This window comes from Dicentrarchus labrax, unplaced genomic scaffold (assembly GCF_905237075.1).
Source record: "Dicentrarchus labrax unplaced genomic scaffold, dlabrax2021, whole genome shotgun sequence".
NCBI lineage: Eukaryota > Metazoa > Chordata > Actinopteri > Moronidae > Dicentrarchus > Dicentrarchus labrax.
The window spans coordinates 17,721,011-17,739,771 of record NW_026136701.1 but is presented as its reverse complement, the minus strand read 5'-3'; the positions used below and the strand labels follow the sequence as shown (position 1 = coordinate 17,739,771).

The window sequence follows — 18,761 nt, the reverse complement described above, 5'->3', positions numbered from 1 at the left end:
AATTATAAGCAACATTTCTGGTGGGCTTACTTTCTATTTTAGCTCAAAAGCAATTTTGAGAATCTGGCTTGTTTAAAACTGGTTGTCAAAAATCTGCAAAAGATCTTTATTCATCTTTATAAGTTAAATAGCTTACTCATGAAACAATTAAAAAACTGTCCATAGCATGTCTTCATCAAGGTTCAACTTTAAACTTTGGAATTACAACCTTTATGACCATCTGACCACTAGTAAAACTATGCTGTCGTGTTCCCAGATCTCAGCAATTACAATTCAATTGATGGAAAACATGGTCAAAACTACAAATAAGACTCAAGTTGTAATAAAGCAGCTTAATATCTTTACATAACACTGTAGGTATTTGGAGTTATTCGCAAAAGAGACTCAAAGAAAAAAGAAATAACTTCCTCATTTAGCTCTTGGCAGCAGTATGTTTAGATTCTGTGTAAATTAAACTACTAAAATCATTTGTCTAAATCATATTCATATGCAGATTAGCTTAATTTACATCTGGGTTCTTCCCATGTTAGTGAGCGTTAGTGATTGATATAACAATGGTGAGAGTTTATCTCATTATCACAGGATCAAACAAACATTTCATAATAAAGTACACTGCATAAACAGGCAGGGCTTGTGTGCATTTATGTAATATACTATTAACTCCTTCCTCTGCGGAAGAGGAGGGCTTTTCATCAAGATCTGCCAATAAATTCCTTATAAATAGTTCTATACATATGCTATTTGTACAAATGCATCATGGGACAACAACTGCACCTGCTCATAATTCTGCTGTGTACTTAAAATTTTCTTCTGGCATGCTGAAGCACAACACTATCACACAGATGAGATGTGGTGGTTTGCAGAACAGACATCACACACACACACACACACACACACACACACACACAGACACACACAGACACACACAGACACAGACACACACACATCCTCTCAAAAACAGCGGCAGTGCTGACAAAGGACTGTCTAGAAATGCGAGAGAGAGAAAAACCAAAGGGCTGCTCTAATAAGAGAGAATTGAAAGTTGTAGTAAGTCTCACTTATCCTCATTTTGCTTTGGAATCACACAGCCATTAGGAGGAAACAATAAATGAGAGGCATTTTGGGGCAATTTTCTCAACAATTACGACCGGCATTATTTTTTTTCCCCCTCTCATTCCACTTTTGTGCTTTATAGCTCACCACAGTATGTTTTACACAATGATCTTGTCCCCGCTGGTAATCTCTAATACTGCTGACATTATTATAACCCATCTTCAGCGCAGCCTCTTGTTTTCTCGCCCCTAGTAGGCTCAAAGGACGGCAGAATTAAACAAAAGAGAGGAGACAGAGAGGTAACTAAAAACGGTGCTTGCCTTTATTAAAAAATGCATTGAGAGGTCAGGAGGTTGTATATTACAAATGTGTGGGTTGTGTCCCTTTTCAGATATAACCCTCATCTAAAGGCTTTCACGTGTTCAGTTAAAATGTTAGCATGCGTGTCATATCCACACAGTGTCTAGCCATTATCCACATTACTCCACATTAGTATTAATTTCCTGAGCCCACACCGAAATCAGATTGATGCTCCTGTTTCCTCAACAATAACAGTATCATTTAAATCCTTTACAGAGTCTTCACAGAGCTGCTGTGTCTTTTGTGGCTCTGAAGGAGCTTTATCAAGTCTGAGAAAATAATATATAGCTTTGGCTTTGAGATTCTTTTTAACATAAAGCCCGTGTTACAAACTGGGGGACATGGTGTTTTCAACAGTCCTATTAACTGCTTTTTGCAGCGCTAATAGTAAGTATAATATGCTACTTTCACATGATGAAATCCAAAATCAACACAACTACTACGCTTATTCTGTGTAGGGTCACATACAGCTAGAACTTATCCCAGCACATATTGGACAGTCTATGGCACTGTTGACACCTACTACTTTTCACTTTTGAGCCTATTAACCTTACCTACAGGTCTAAAACACAGGGGAGAAACTCCAGGTTCAAACCCAGACCCATTTTGCTGTGAACAAACAGTGCTAACCAGTAGACCGCCGTGCTCCTACGTATAAAAACCAAATGTGAAACAGTCTGCATTTTAAAATATTTGTTTACAGGCAACTGCTATTTCCCCAACACAAGCAATATTCAACCAGGCGCAGAAGCCACCTGCAGGCAAAGTAAAATCTATTCAATCACCATTAAAGCGAAGGGAGTATGTTCATGATTTCTCTTCACTGGCAACCTTTATGAGCAAGAAGGAAGGAAAACATTTATTTGTCTGGCCTTTTCTGCTAGGAGGTGCCAAACAGTGAACTGGAGGTGAGCGCAGTGGGGGGAAACTACCGAGGAACGAATGGGTTTGAATCAGAGTGACATTTCCAGGCCGTTTTAACGAGGGCTTGTCAAGGTGGTTAGAAGGTTTCATACAGCTGTTCTCAGCTCTCTGAATAGCGGGGTCGTCAAGTTTGGCTGACAGCACAAGAGGAAAAAGTGTGAACAGTGAAGGGGCCGCTGTCCAAATACAACAACAATGTGGAAAAAGGAAAAGGGGGTGATTTCAAAACCCCAACATGTTATTAAGTCTAGATATTAAACACACCCTCAAGAGCTGATTTATTTTTAATTCAATCCTTCAGTCAAATGTGCACCTCACACCAGATGTTCAGTGTTGATCATTCATGCCCCACGCAGTGTATGAGTTTGTTTAAATGAGGGTTTTACAGAGCAAAGCAGCATCCTCAGATGAAGAACCAACATGCTGATCCTACACAGAAGATGATGTACATAATGTATCTCTTGATGATATATTGCATCCGTGTATGTGTGTATATTTACATTTACTGTACAGTCAGCCTTTATGACATCCCAAATAGCCCCAGAAAAGCTGTTCTATACAAAATATTTGTTTGAGTCAGTTCCTCCACATTTTATGTTTGCACATCTCGTACTGTTTACTTTTGGGTCTATGTGGAGTGTTGTGTATTTGTTTTGTATGCTTCCTGCAGCTCCTGTTGCCCATTTGGGACAATAAAGTTGACTAGAACTTCAACGGAGTATAAAAGTGAGACAAAACTCCATAAGTAAAATAAGAGCCGGTGTGAATAGGGACCATATTTGTCTTTTCTCTCGCTGTCTTTTGCTGCTCGGTGTTAATGGACGCTTGATTGAAGGAGAAGCTGTGGGAAGAAACGCACATTAAATTATGCATCACCAAAATGCTGAAATGTCAATTCGCTGTTGCACCGTGCTTCAAATTACGACTGAGGACTTTATTCAAGTAAACACTCAGCGGACGTTTTGCATTTTTATTGCAAAGAGCACCAGCACTTTTAAAAAAAGATGAATGTGTACTTACATGTGTATACTGGGCTTTTCAAATGTGTGTGACAGACACTTATTGTGGTTGATCAGTTGATACTTTTTGAGGGGATTCTATTGAAAATAATAATAATAATAATAATAATAATAATAATAATAATAATAATAATAATAATAATAGCAATAATAATAATAGTAATAATAATAGAAAGACTCAAACTTTTATGATAAGAGATTGGATTTTTTATTTTGATGTGTTTGAGTTTGAAAGATCCACTCTGGATCTGGCTTATATGAATTCATGGTGACTTGTATGCAGGCTGAACGTAGTGATTCAGCTAAAGTAAAACTTCCACTGCTACAGTTATATCTTTGACTCTTGTCATACTGATTTAAAATAACTATGTCTATGGATTGGATCTGCATTAAGCTCGGCACACGTTATATGTTTAATTAATCTTGTACGAATCCAAAATGTATGTCTCTCATGCTCACACTTTATGGATCAACTTCATGTAAGCACAGAAACCCTGGGTGGTTTGAGACATGACAGGGAAAATCCTTTTTTTAGTCATATCGACATTATACATGCAACATTTACACTACAGTTTCAATGTTTAAATTAAACTCAACAACTGCTGTATCAGTTCATATTAAAAGCGTTTCTGAGGACAGAATTCACTCATTTGTTAACAAGGCTTATACTGTATTTATTAAAGGCAAACTAAGTGTTAGATAGGGCCGGTAGCAGCAGCACTGCAGCAAAAAACTCTCTCTGTGTGGACACAGGCGTGCAAGCTGTAGCGGTTCAGTGTGGCAGCTGACACGAACTACTCACACACGCTGTATGGACCAGGCTTTAGTGTTCCAGCTCACTTAGGCTTGCCTGGCCTGATCTTGTTTTGACTGAGTAGGGGTTTATACAAACTGAGGGGGCAGGTGTCAGCAAGACATCCTAAAAGAGTTTTGAAGGTCATCAAGCATCATCAGTTCCTCTTTGTACCACAAAAACTATGTGTGTCAAAATGACTTCCATTTCGAGCACAGAAGGCCTCTCCATCTCAAAGCCCCGGGCTGAATTTCAGTCCCAGTACATCCCTAGTGGTGTTAATAGATATCTGGACCTAATGTCATGTAGACATCCCACATTTTGCCACACAATGCCATTCAAAGCTGCGAGTAGTTTCACTTTCACAAAAAAACAGAACTAAAGGTTTGAGTTGCTGTAAGAGGAGAGGAGGAGTTTGCAGCTAAATCTATAATTCATCACAGCACAGGCTAACGCAATCACATCAAGCACTTTGCACCTGGGACTCAATGGGGTCTAAGGGTACAGAGCGAATTATTTTACTGTACAGTTCCTCTAGAACACAGTAACAACGCTCCAGTACACACCGAGAAATAAAGTTGAAGAGGGGACGAGGTGGAGGAGGAGAAAGAGGAGGACAGGAACAGAGTTGTTGCTCATCAGATCAATCCTATTCCATGGTCAACTGCACACAAACTCCCTCATTTTCCTTTCTCTCTTGTAACAATTTCAATTTCTAGTAGTAGAAGATAGAAAGTACATTAACCATGCATGGGCTAGACTGGCGCTGGAAGTGAAAGAGAAGGGAAATGACTGAAAGGGAGGGAAAAAATGAAGGTCTGGCACGCTAAGAGGTTTATGTCTAAATATCTCACCCAGGCCTGCACCCTTTCCAAGTAGATAAGAAAATAATGAATGTTATAATTAAAAAGGCTTTGTTCCGTCTATCACCTGAATAAAAAAATTCTAATACCAACTAAAGATAAACGGATTGAATATTCTATGCTGGTGAATGGCTTTTCCTATCACACTTTTCATACATCAAACTGAAATTCGTCACCAAATTCACAAATACAAAGACAGACTTTGCTATACGGTCACTGACTGTAGGCACCATAGCAGTGAGATGTCCTTATTCTCTTTTAGTAATCTCCAAAGCCTCCTTCACATAACCGATATTTCTAAACTGATGGGGGACGTCTGGAAAAGTTTAAAAATTCTACTTCTTGTCATGTCTTAAATAACCTTTGGTGTTTTATTTTGTAGTCATGTGTTATTTTCATGTTTAATTTTGTAGTTTTCCTCCTCTTGTGTTCTGTGTTGCTTTACCTCCTGACTTTGTCATTTCCCCTCTAGTTTCATATTTTGCCTCACCTTGATTGTGTTCACCTGTGTCTCATTAGTTTTCCCTCACTATCTATTGCCTGTGTGCCAGTTTGTCTTTGTACCTCTGTGTCATGCGTTCTCTATAGCCTTCTTCCCCAGTGTTGTGTGTTTTTTTGGACTGTACCTCTGCCCTTCTGGATTCATCTTCCCTTCTGTTTCCTGGACCTCCTGTGTACAGAACCTTTATTTTGGCCAGTAAAGACTGTATTTTGCATTAAGATCCTGTCTCCTGTCGTGCATTTTGGTTCCTCTCCCTCTTGGTTCCAATAGTCTTAACATTTCTCACAGTGAAATAAAAAAACAACCTGTAATGTAATATTTAAATAAAGACTACATTTCTATTATACTGTCCCTTTGTCATCTTACATATTTTTTTTACACATACATAATAAATGTTGTTTTTAAAAGTAAATAGATTAATATAACTAGACTCAGGTTGCTTATGATGTCAAGTACTAAACCTGCTGGGATGAAGTATGAAATCCTGAAATCAAAAGACGCAGAAATCCAATAATGGCAGCAATAATTTTCCTGCTTTGCAACTATGAAACTAATTTTTGCAACTCGACCCCTCACAGTTTCGTTGGAGGTTCGAGTTTGTTATGCTAGTAGCTGCTAATGTATCCTTGAGCAGAGATGAGGAGCAGGTTACAGAGGTCTGTTAACTCTACTGTACTGCAAGTCTGAATCAAATTACACAGTAGTTCATCTTTATTTTGGGCTACACTATAACTTAGTATGCTAATTATTCCAGCCTGACAGCACTGATCTGATAGCAACCATCTACTAAAACATCTAATCTGAAATTTTTAAAAAAAGCCAGGTTCAAAAGAAAAGGCAAAAAGAGGAAGAAAACAAGTGAAAAGCATTGAATGATTAAGGATGAATCCCTTTACAGAAATGATACCATTTGTAACATTTTTGCTACACACAGACAGCATAACAAAGATCAACCAGAGGAACACACACACACACACACACACACACACACACACACACACACACACACACACACACACACACACACACAATGGAAGCCTGTCTGGCCTTTCCTAAACCAATGAACTTCCGCCTTAATGTGACCTTCAGCATAAAGCACAAATAAATACAGACAGAAACACACAGAGTTAATCCATCCTGATCCTTTGGTGTCCACTCCGTGTCGGACACTGCTGGAGCTGAAGTGTGGACATGAATGAGAAGATTCTCCTTGCTCTCCAACACTAGACAGATGCAGAGGAGTTACTGGAAAGTCAGACTATGTATGAGGGGTTAGAGCGGTCGCAGAAGGAGAAAGGGGGTAGCGGGTCATATCTTGGTGGATTAGCGGAGCAAGGGTCCCAGCTGAAGCTTACACTGTTGTGTGTGCCGACGCCAGATGTCAGTGTGTTGCATTTTATCCTCCCTTCCCTTTTATCCTCTTGATTTTCTGCTGTTGTTTATGTCTTGTTTTTTTGTGTTGTGTGCATCAAGAAAGGACCAAATATATCTGCTGATCCAGATATCAAGTACATTTATTCAAGTTCTGTACTTCAATTAAATTTTAAGGTACTTTAAGGGACTTTACTTGAGTATTTCTATGTTATGCTGTATTTTATACTTCTACTTCACAACATTTTCAACAAATATAAATATAGTTTTTTTTATTCTAACAAGATTACCAGTTATCCTAGTAGCGGCTTATTTATCCTCCAAACACTAGCCTCTTCTTTTTATCTTAATAACTGTCTGAAGCCCAAAGATGTCAAACTATCCAATATTTAATAAGATTAGAAAAAAAAAGGTCCAAATGATGAATTTATGAAGCAGAACTTAGATTTTTCTTCTTTTCTCCCCCATTTGTCATCTCTTTGGAGGGGCCCAATCCATAGGTTAAGAACTACTACATTAAACTACTTAAGTACGTATAACATTAATACTTACTCCATGTTGATCAGCTTCGACATCGAATGCTGCTGATACTTTGAAACATATTGACAATCTAATGTCATCTATGAAAATATATCAACTTTGTGGGTCATTTTACCACAGGATCACTACTTTTATAGTTTAAAAAGTATATTATAGTAAAGTATATTTTGCTAATGATACTTCTGTACTCACACTCTAACCTCTAACACAGTATTTTCACATTGCTGTAGTGGTTGTTTCATTGAGTAAAAGATCTGTGTTTTTTCTCCACCACTGCAGATATCAGGGAAGAAACGAGAAAGGGCAGAATATTTTGTGACTTTTGCGTTATAGACTTCCCTTGTTGCTGCAGTGTATTATATATTATAAATCAATAATGATGTCCAGTTTCGGATCGACCTTAAGCTCCCATAAAAAATCACAACAGCAGATGGCTCTTCTTTCTTCATTACCTCTGTCACTCACCTCCCTCTCTCACTCTGTTTCTCACCTGCTTTTGTTTTTTGTTCTGTCCCCCTCTCTCTGCCTCTCTCTGGGCTTTCCTCCAGTTTACATGATGAGCTGATGGCCAACAAACAAACATTGGCCCCGGTCCTCGGCAGGCAGAGAGGACACAGAGCAGCAGGGCAGAACAGCAAGGTTGCTATATAACTTTCCGCATGATCCCTCTGCAACGCCTACTCACTGTACCTCACCAGCAACAGCACTTTTCAGAGCGAGATGATAGCTGCTTAAAAAGGTCCGGTTGAGGCAAAACAAAGGCAGCAGGCAGAGAAACCAGCCTTTAACCTCAAGCCATGTTCATATGAATTCAGGCAATTTTAATAGTAAATGTCAAGCGGTTTGTGGTGTTGAGTGGATGTGACCTCTGACCTGTGCATTTATAAATAAATCATTATCATACAATTTCCTGGTAAGCACAATAAAGTTGTTGTGTGGGGATAAAAAGCTTTTCTTTGTCTTTTGTGAGAGTAAATTGAATATCTTTGGGTTACGGACGGTTGCTCAGATGAAACAATCATCTTGGGCTTTGGAGAAAAGAAATGGGGAAAGTAATTGTTAGATTAAACGGCATCCGTTTCAGCCCTAAAGGCGCCTTATTTAACATATGGAAGATGAGGCTTTATAATAAGTTTTAAATTATGTTATTGAAATATTTTAGTTTTTTGTAGGAAAATATTTTAAACTCAAGGTTCATTTACTAGCTTTTTCCAGTATGCCATTATATTTGTGCCTCAATTAGGTGGCCAATGGGAGATTTGGAGCACAGAAAAATCCATTCTTCAAGCATATAAATTATATTTTGAAGAGTAATTATAGGCAAATAATCATTTCAAAGGAACAAACAAAAATCTATTCTGTACTCACTTAATTTATTGGCTATTATCCATACCAACACTGACTGAATATTATGTTGATGTGTATGTGAGTATGTGTTAACAGGCAGAGGGTGGGCTGACGGCCTTTGGTTGTAGTGTAGCTGTATCTCTGACTCTTATTGATTCAGGTTTCCAGTACACATCTGTTTGCTATAATCTTTACACAGCTAGTAGCACTTTAGGCAGGTTTTAACACAGCGCCAATGGGAAACACTGACATTCATTTGTATATGTGTGTGTTCATGCATGTGTGCCTTTGCGTGCATGTGTCTGAAGGTGTAACCAGGGCATTTGTTTTCATCTCCAAGGGCTCATTCTTTCCACGAAAAAGACTGTTTTGAATCTAAGGACATGACAGCGATTATCTGTTAGCAAGGATAAGACTGGAAGGGGGAAATTATCACCGCTCAACACCCCGCCTCAACCCCCCTTCCAGTTGCTCTGTGTTAAAAGGTTCCAGACTTCCACTCATTTAACACTTGAATGAGCACGATAGAAAAGTGCTCTCCACCGGCCTCACGGAAAGTGGCGTCAGGTGTAAAGGTTTAATCGTCCATCGTGTCAGATACATCAGGACTCGTTGTCATCAAAGTCCCACCTCTGTCTCGTTGACTCGGCTTCTCCCAATCTGTTTGCTTGTCCATCCTCTTTGTAGTCTACCTACTTCACTGTCTGTTTTTGGGACTTCCTGTCAGCTTGTCTGGCAGTTTGATATCAATGTGTCCTGCCTGACCTCTCTAAAGGAAAGCCAGGTAGATTTGAGGATTTGAAGCAGGGGAAAAATGAACGTAACAAAATGCAATAACCATTAGATATTTTTTAATATATTTCCCTGTTTAAGTTTCGTTGGTTTTATTTTGTTGTTGACAAGCGTGAACCTGACGTCACCCATTGGTTTGTGGAGTACCGCTTTGAAGCCTCGAGTTTGGCATCATGGTCGTTGCTAACACGGTTTGTCACACACACAATCTCGTATTACAGCTAGACAGTATAATAAAATATGTTTCTAAAACAATTTTAGGTGAGAAATAGGCAACACAGTAACAAAATCTTGATTTATATTTGATCAGCACTGCCTATTTTGACCTGAGTTCCGTGTGCTGCGCTGGAAAGACTTACTGGGCTAAATCAGGTAATTTCTCCATAAGACTACATGGTATTGATTTTTTTTTTGCAGCCAATGTAGCTCCCCCTGCTGGCCATTACATAGAATGTATGATCAAGACACTTGGCATTGGCTTAACTTCACAGACCTGGAAGCGCTCTCCATTATATATACTTTCAATGCTTATTGAGTTACAGTTGCTTCAAGGTACAGATTGGAAGCAACTTTTTCTGAGTTGGGGATATATTCATCAAGTTTCTATAAATAAAACTGATCTAAAGTATAGTCAGCTATCAACAAGTTTATCATAAAAGCTTCGCTATAGGTGGCATCAACATAGCACATTTTCAAGTTATAATTCCAGGCTCCAAACTAACTTTTCCGACTAATTGGGAGGAAGCATTTGGCCAGAGCTCAATTCAAACATAAATCCTGGGTATAAAAGTGCAGCAGCAATGCTCAGATTTGGGGCTAATTGCAAAATTACACAATGATAATATAAGATGAGCAACTGCTGAATAAAAAATGTATAACCTCGAGATGCCCTTCCTTACCAATTAGTATAAAATCTAAATTTCAATCAAGGAGAAACCAAAAGTTTTTACCCTGAAGCAGTAGCTGATGAGTCAGTCCTTTTGGAAACTGTCTATAACGGTTTTAGAGAGTAGCAATCATTATTACCTCTAATGGAAGTGAAGCAGATACTTCCATCTGTGGTATTTTAATTCACTGGTAATCTGTGGGTTAGTGCAAAACTCCTCCAAAAACAAGAGGAAGAGGAATTAACTTACTACACAATGAACCTCTATGGCTGCTTACATCGGGTTTTAAAAATCTCAAGTTCAAATGCATTTTAAAAATACAAGAGTAATTTCCACTTCACTCAAAGACCTTTCTGAACTTCTGAAATACAGAATATTTGTGATTGTTTAATAAAAAATTACAGCCAGGTAGTGGATCAGTCAACTGTAAAATCATATTACTTCATGGTGTAACGGTACATAAAGACTGTTATACAGTAGGTAGAAAAAATACAACACAAGATACACAGTTTGGAGCACCTTGCTTAATGTACTGTCCTTCAGCTGGATGAATGGGGATTTCACCTAACAGCCCCAAAAGTCTGCACTTTAAAACTGTCCTTGGTTTTAAATTATGCTTTTTAGATAAACCTCATTTTGTGGTAGAAGGTCAAAAGCAAGAAGAGAGTTTTCTTACATGGTTCATCAAATCGACAATGTTTTAAATAACAGTCATTCTTTTAATGTGAGAAGGTGAACATTTTATGTTACAAAAAAACATTTAATTAATGTTTAAAGTTGTATTCTTCCAGTTTCAATATGTTTTATGTGCTTTATGAACTGTTTTATCCTATTTTGTACTTAATCCCATAGTTTTGTAGTTAATTGCAGTGAGTAATTGTTCTAATGTTGTTTTTCCCAAACAAAGCACTTTGATACTTTGTTTTGAAAGGAGCTTAATTAGTAAAGTTTATCATTATTGATATTCATTTTCATTTTTGCACAACCTCCAGACTGTTCAGTTTATCGCATCATTCAGAATCACCACATTTAGAGTTACATGGTTGTCACTGCAGAGGAAGGGTAGGAACAACTAACCAAAGCTCTCGGACGAACGCAGTGGAGTAAAAAGCAAAAAAAACAAAAAAACATTTGCTCTGAGATGTACTGTCGTAGAAGAATAAAGTTGCATAAAATCTAAACACTTAATTAAAGTACAAATACCTCACATTTGTACTGTTCCACCACTGGTCATAAATCAGATTAAAACTGTACGGCATGTGTCAAGACCTCTGAGCAAGCTACACTGCCTCAAGGTGAAAGATAAAGTTAAAGTAAATAAAGTCTAGCATTGATGTAAATTTCAATGAGAGACAATGCAAGCCCATTCTCAGAGCAAAGAAAGCAAAGTGAAGGCTAGGTTAAAAAAATGCCCTGCATGTTGCGCCCACTCCAACATCACTGCACACCCTTACCCTTGCTGACAACTTTACATTTGAGATAAGAAAGTTTCACAGATGCTCAGAGAGAAGAGGTGTGTTTATGTGTAAAAGCAAAAGCGAGAGAGTAAGACACTGGAACATAGCCATTATCAAGAGCAGAGCACAGCAGGGCAGGCGGAACCAAAGGTCTGTTCCACAGGGGGAGTGATTAAGGTGTTGCGCAAGGCCCACAGGGGAGAGAAAGGGCAGAAAGGAGAGCTCATTACCCATAATGTGGAAGAAGAAGATCTCTCACCCAACGCAGTGTGGACGACGCACACACATTCTCACAACATTGCTTAGAAAATCAAGCTCTTTGTGATTCTGCTGAACTGAGTGCAGTGAAAGTAAATATGTTGCTGATTTACTCTGCAGATGGTTTCCTGTCAGAAGAAGAAACACTCAATGAAGACCAGCTAGGGATGGGACAAGAGGGAGGACAGGCTCTAGGGGGTTTAAACACCTGCAAATTGACTTGTTCTCAGTTTCTACGTGCAGTAATAGACTTCTCCCATCATTTAAATGAATTGAAATACCTGATGGTGGCAACAGCGTTCTAATTATTCTTTCACTACTCAGAAGTGAACATGAGCTGACAGATCTAGTTCATGTCTAGTTGTCGTCATACAGTGATCTGAAGTGTCCGAAGACATTCTTACAGCCTTTTATGTGGACTGCACTTAGGTTTGTTATAATCCAGAGGTCTTTGCAAATAACAATTATTAACATATTTTGCCCATGCTCTAATTTTCATCCAACTGGAGCTTTTTCTCAGTTTGAAGATTTTGAATACTGATAGAATTGACGTGGTAACTTTAAAATTTCTGTGAACTAAGGAAGAGATCCTTGTAGTGCTTAGACGATTAGTTAATCAATAGAAATTAGATGATTAATCAGTAATGTCATTAAGTAAAAAGTACCAAGTTGCCGGTTCCAGCTTGCTGCTGTTTTATATCTCTCGATGTCTTAGGGTTTTAGTTGGTTGGACAACAAGCGATTTGTAGACATGATGCTCATTTTTCACTATTTTCTGACATCCTATTAACAATCAATCAATTATTATTAGGTTAGATAGGAGGCTCATATTGTTAGGCTCACATTATCACTTTGCTTCTTTCTTTTGGCTGGCTGGCAGTGGGCAGGCTTTATCAATTAACTCAGAAAATCATATCAGGGTTGTTATGATCAGTTCCAGACGCGTAAATAGTGTTCACAACTGGAAAGCTCAAATATAGACACCTCAGCCAAAGACCAAGGTTCAATGTAATTCAATGTAATTAACTTTAATCGACACAGTGGGTATCGTTTCCTTTTTGGACAACCAGAAAGAACAGAACATGAACAAGAACATCTTCGACAGATGTAATTCATGTCACGATAACCACAATAATGAAACTCCAAGCTATTTACAAGCCAACCCCAGGGGATGGAAGCCACCACCACAACCGCATGAGATGTCACATCACCTTATCATGTTCAGTACTTGTTTTTCAAGTAGTAGTAGTAGTGTCCCAGAGCGGTGAGACTAAAGAGACTTGACACAGTGGAAGTGCTTTTTGAAACATGGTTCTACTCAGTATCACTCCATTCTCAGCCCTGGATTATAATACCACACTGCAGAAAGTCACGTAGCTTCCGCCTCACTCTTTCCCAACTGGGAACACCAGCAGTCTTGGAGTAGAAAATGAACGAACGTCAGCTAATTATCCCATTTTGCCACAGCTGTGGCTTTTGCCTCCTGTTGCTCACCAGTATTTTAGTTTAACAGTGACCCTGTTAACTGGGGACTTTCAGCCCAAAAAAGTCGCCAGTTAATGGAGACACAGGAGGCAGGGTGACGGAGAGTGCAGGTGATTAGTACAAGCAGGTAGTAACATCAAACCCCTATACCCCTTACAAAGTAATTAGCAAATACAAAAAAAATGGCGGTAATACAGCATATTACCATCCTATTACCATAGTGAGCAATCCTAAATCTCCACAGGGGAAATTCCTTCACTGCGCCAAGCCAAACATCATTGGGCTGGTTGCACGTGGAGCCTGTGCTGGAGCTAGCCCCTGGAAGCCGACTCAGGCTAGCCAGGGTTCACTTTCTTTCCTTTAGTCTTTAGTATTTCCCTTTCTTTCTAAGTTACGTTACTAATATTTAGAAAAATAATCCTCAGATGAACCCTTGATGATGTGTGCATTGAGGTTCCTCATCTACCTGGTTGATGATGTAGATGCCGTAGTCAATCCTCTGCCGTCGGAGGATCGGGTGGAGGTAGTGGAGCCAGTACTTTAGGTGGTTTTCTCTGTGACGGAAGGGGATGATGATTGCCACCTACACAACAAGGACAGTTTTAGTTGGTAATTGTAACAAGAACAATTACTAGAAAACATGATCACATTTCCATCAATTTGAGAACCATTCAAATTAAAAAATGATATCAATGCAGGCAGAGAAAAGAGTACAGCATAATCAGGAAAGGGGCAGTATTTGATGATAGTCTTCATCTTTCAGATCTCCAAACTATGTTTGTGTGAGTAATTACACTTAAATGAGCTTTGTTTTATTCTAAGGTGAACTGTTGTGCACCAGAAAATCATTTCCGTAGAAAATCCCCCCGGTTAATGTCACAGTGTACACAAAGTTGCTTCTCATTCATTATGAAAGAAGCAGCTCTCAATGGCACTGCAGATTTGAGACAGATTTGAGGACGCCCTGTATCTCTGTGCTCGTTCTCAGCTGTCCAGACAGTCCAAGGTTGAACTGTAATTTACTGTGTAAGTTCATGGTAATTTTGCACTCAGATGAAGACTGGCAGCAAACTGACCTTGGTTTCTGTATAGTTAGGCATTGTGATGGGTGCACCTATTTTAGTGTTATCTTTGCTGCTTAAGGGATCACCCTGGCCTCAGAGAAGTGTTATGTAGAGGAGAAACACTTCAAACACTTAAAATCTAATCTAATAATTTTTTTAGGACCAGATATGATGCCACATTTATTGTATCATTTGTAGACCGTACACAGTGTTACTGACTTCGAATCTTGCTAGCAGAATGTTAGCTCTCTGTCTCATAGCTGAGCCTAAGTGCTCTATGAGCAGAGGGACTGTCAAGTTGTATCTATGGTTCGTCCTATTTACTGGAGTAAATGGTAAATGGACCGGTACTTGTATAGCACCTTTCTAGTCTTCCAACCACTCAAAGCGCTTTTACACTACGCGCCACATTCACCCTTTCACACAGTGATGGCAAAGTCCATTGAACAGAAACTAACATTCATACACAGCATCGGGAGCAATTTGGGGTTCAGTATCTTGCTCAAGGATACTTCGACATGTGGCACCAGGAGCCGGGGATCGAACTCACAATCTTCCGATTAAGGAACAACCCGCTCTGCCTCTGAGCCACAGCCATTGCGTTAGAACCTTATGGGATGGTAATGATTCTTCCAGGTATTAGGAAGGACCTCAGGTGTTATCACGGAAGTTATGTCTTGTCAAAAACTTTAGATCATCACTGAAAAATAATGATGTTTTTTTTTTCTTTGGCAAGTGACCATGGTATAAACGGGATAATGCGGTAATTCGAGGTGTTTATAATTAGAAATGAATGGCACTTGGCCTCCACGTCGTCCATTAGCTAATTCCTGATAATGGACACCTTGTTGGGCATTATCCCTTAGATAATTTGACTTCGTATTTCATCATTTTGACTTAGTAACTTAAAAGTTATTTTTTGGGCATTTTATTGCCATAGGTCAGATTCAAACCCGGGCCGCTGCAGCAACTCCGCACATGGGTCATCAGCTCTACCCACTGAGCTAACCAGGCGCCCTGATTTTGAGTTACTTGATCATAATTATCATGAGGATTTAATTTTTTCACATGTAAAACATTTCTTATATCTTATACTGGCAGATATGGGCTTCCATTATAAAATGTTCAAGTATATGCATTTTATTTAAAATATGTGACATACTGACTGATATATATATATATATATACAGACCTTCCATCTAGGCCGACAGTCAGGAGGTGTGTAGCGTCCTCCATCCGTCACATTGGGGTTTTCTTTCTGCACTCGTTCCATCGTCATCTGGGAGCTGAACTCGATCAACAAACGGCCCACTGAGGAAACAAGGAAAGAAGGTAAGAGTTAGCGAGATGAAGGCGATAACGGAGGATGCAGAGGATAAAAAAAGAAGTGGAAAGAAAAAACATGTCAGTGAGAAAGAAAGCAAGAGAGGGAGCAAGGGATGTAGGGAGAGAGGGACACAGAGAGAGAGAGAGCTTTTAGCTTCAAAGCAATACTGTACGCGTATCAAAGCAATGTGTGCAGAAATAATGGTTTCAAGGGATATGCTGTGCATAATGCAGCATTTAATAAGATGCACAGGCTTCGCAAAACATATATTTCTAAAAAATAAACAAAGACTTTGAAGTCAGTCAGTGTAAACACAACATGAAAGGTAATTACACTGCTCAGTGATGAAGCCAAACCATATGTTATCACTACGAATCTATCCATCACTCCTTCGAGTACTGACGGATCAAATGCGTGTGTGTTTGTGTGCACAAGATTGCGGGTTCAGACTAATTTAAAAGAAGGGTTGGCTTTAAATCTCTGGCCCGGACGGTAAATACAGACCCTCGTTCAGGGAGCCAGGATCATTAAAATATATGAGCAAGCTTTGCTGTTTGGGCTCCAACCAAAGCCCTGCAACCATAACCCTCATTTTAACCAACCAGAGTTTGAGCACTCATTTTCTAGCAAGATGCAAAATGTTACTCATTAGTGCATGTTTTTCCTCAATGTCAGTCTCAGAAAAATAAGTCATTAGTTCATTTAAAAAAAATATATTACACAATGTTTGTCACTCAATAAATATTAAGGATTATGTCTGTAGTGTCATTTGATCAAGAATGTACCCATTATATGCCTATAAAGAACGTACTGTATAATATTTGTTGTTGTAATCAGTTATTTTAGGTGGACATGTTAGACATATTGTATTAACTCTGCTTCTAAGCAAAGACTGATACTACAGATGCCAAATACAGAGTATTTAAAAGGATAAGACTGCCAATGTTCTGTATATCAGAAGTCTGATATATCTGATTCATCTGTGCCATAGATCTCCATTTTTTTCCAAAAACAAATCATCAACACATCAGTGTTCCTTCATTACAATGAACCTAGGCATTGTAGTTTATTTTGAGTCAATCTTACATACACTGTTCTGCTGCCATAAATACTCACTAGCACACGTGATTGTATGTATCAATCTGCAGCTGAAAGCAACAAACAAATCACAATTTACTTATGTAGTGCCCAGCTGTTTTAGGAAATTATTCATTTTAAACAAATTAAACTACTATATTTCTGACCTTTTTTTAAAAAAAAGATTTACTATAGCTACATGCTGAGGTATACTTGAAACAAACAAGTTTGTATGATCAGTGTACATGCTTCTTGTGAATGAAACCGAACAAGGAAAAAGACTGCCTCCTTGGCGTGACACATGAAAACGTTCAGACTGGCATCAGGTGTCACATGGCATTGCACTGTGCGCACAAAAATGATTGAAGTAGTTGTCTGAATAATTAAAAAGGGCTTCAAAAATCCTGCATCCTTTTTCGCCTCCTCTCACCACCTTAAATCTGGGGCTTGTTGTATTATTAGTTTTGGAACGTCACCATCGGAAAAGTGTGTGGTGGTGGGGGGGGGGGGTATTTCAGATGCTGTTTGATGATCTGACACTTTTTTTGAAGCATGCTGATGGCTTAAGTGCTGTTGACAAAGTAGGGGAGTCGAAAAGTATTGAGAGATTGACTGGCGCATTGTTGGTTTCGGTCTTTTCATGGGATTTGTTGTCAATTAGAAAAAAAAGAGTGACATATTAAAATGATAGAATATTCTTTAAGACATTTTGGTGATCAAAACTACCAGATTCCTGTTTCCATTGATCAAAAGTACAGGAAATGTACGTCTCGTGTTGCCTGATATGTGTATGAGAGCTCTGTGCTGCAGAGAGGGAGAGAGGGATGCGGTCAATACAGGTATATGAGTTAATAATCCACTTAGCATTGACGTATGAGTTTTGTGTTGAGAGGTCTCCTCCAATCAACGCTGCACAGGCGAGAGGTATGATCAATGGCAACAAGGTTACATGTTCATAACACACCTCTTTATCATACCACAAGAGCTGAATGCAAATAGTCCCAGCAGCCCTCTCCCGTGACCACTTCTGCTGGTCACCCTTCATCCTCTCCACCCTCGGCCACACTCATGTCTCCGTTTCATTTTTGCTCTTCCTCTCTCACACTAATGAGACATTAAGTGGCACCAAGTGTTTTCGTCTAGTCTCACAGTGCTAGTTAGATAGCTCTCAGAGAGCGGAAAAAAAGACACAATGACAGAAAATAGAAGCGCTACCACAAAAAGATGCTGTTTTTAGATCAGAAGTTGTGTTGTTGTTGTTTTTATGACACTAAAGTTATGAAATGAATTAATGCAGTTACCATTGAGTTCCGGGTAAATACAACTTCTGTAAAGCCACATATCAAATATAACTTTTTGCCCACCATCTCTTTTAAATTTAAACAAATAACCTACTTCAGAGACCCATATTATGCTTTATTTAGGGCACGTCTTAGATCTGGTAGAAGTCAATGAGAGCATTGTGTGTTTTTAGAGCACCGTGTCTCTGCAGCAGACAAGACTCCCCGACTATTATATCACTGTGTGTTCAGTTAGTAGCCGTACAGTATAAAGTGGATTTTCTGGATTCACAAAGTGCTGTCTTTCCTGTTAGACCAGCTATCCAAAACAGTACACATCAACATGAAGCCTAAGTGTGAAT

General features: G+C 38.9%; 1 protein-coding gene across 3 annotated transcripts in view; it reads right to left on the bottom strand.

Annotated features, from left to right (window-relative positions):
- b4galt2 (UDP-Gal:betaGlcNAc beta 1,4- galactosyltransferase, polypeptide 2) overlaps window positions 1-18,761 on the bottom strand; it is a 168,063-nt gene that overhangs the window by 72,364 nt on the left and 76,938 nt on the right. For all 3 annotated transcript variants that reach the window (XM_051401406.1, XM_051401413.1, XM_051401422.1), the window contains exons 3-4: window positions 15,908-16,026; window positions 14,118-14,234 (exon numbers count right to left, since the gene is read on the bottom strand). In XM_051401406.1, the coding sequence (XP_051257366.1) occupies window positions 14,118-14,234; window positions 15,908-16,026 (236 nt within the window). The remainder of the gene's footprint in view (window positions 1-14,117; window positions 14,235-15,907; window positions 16,027-18,761) is intronic.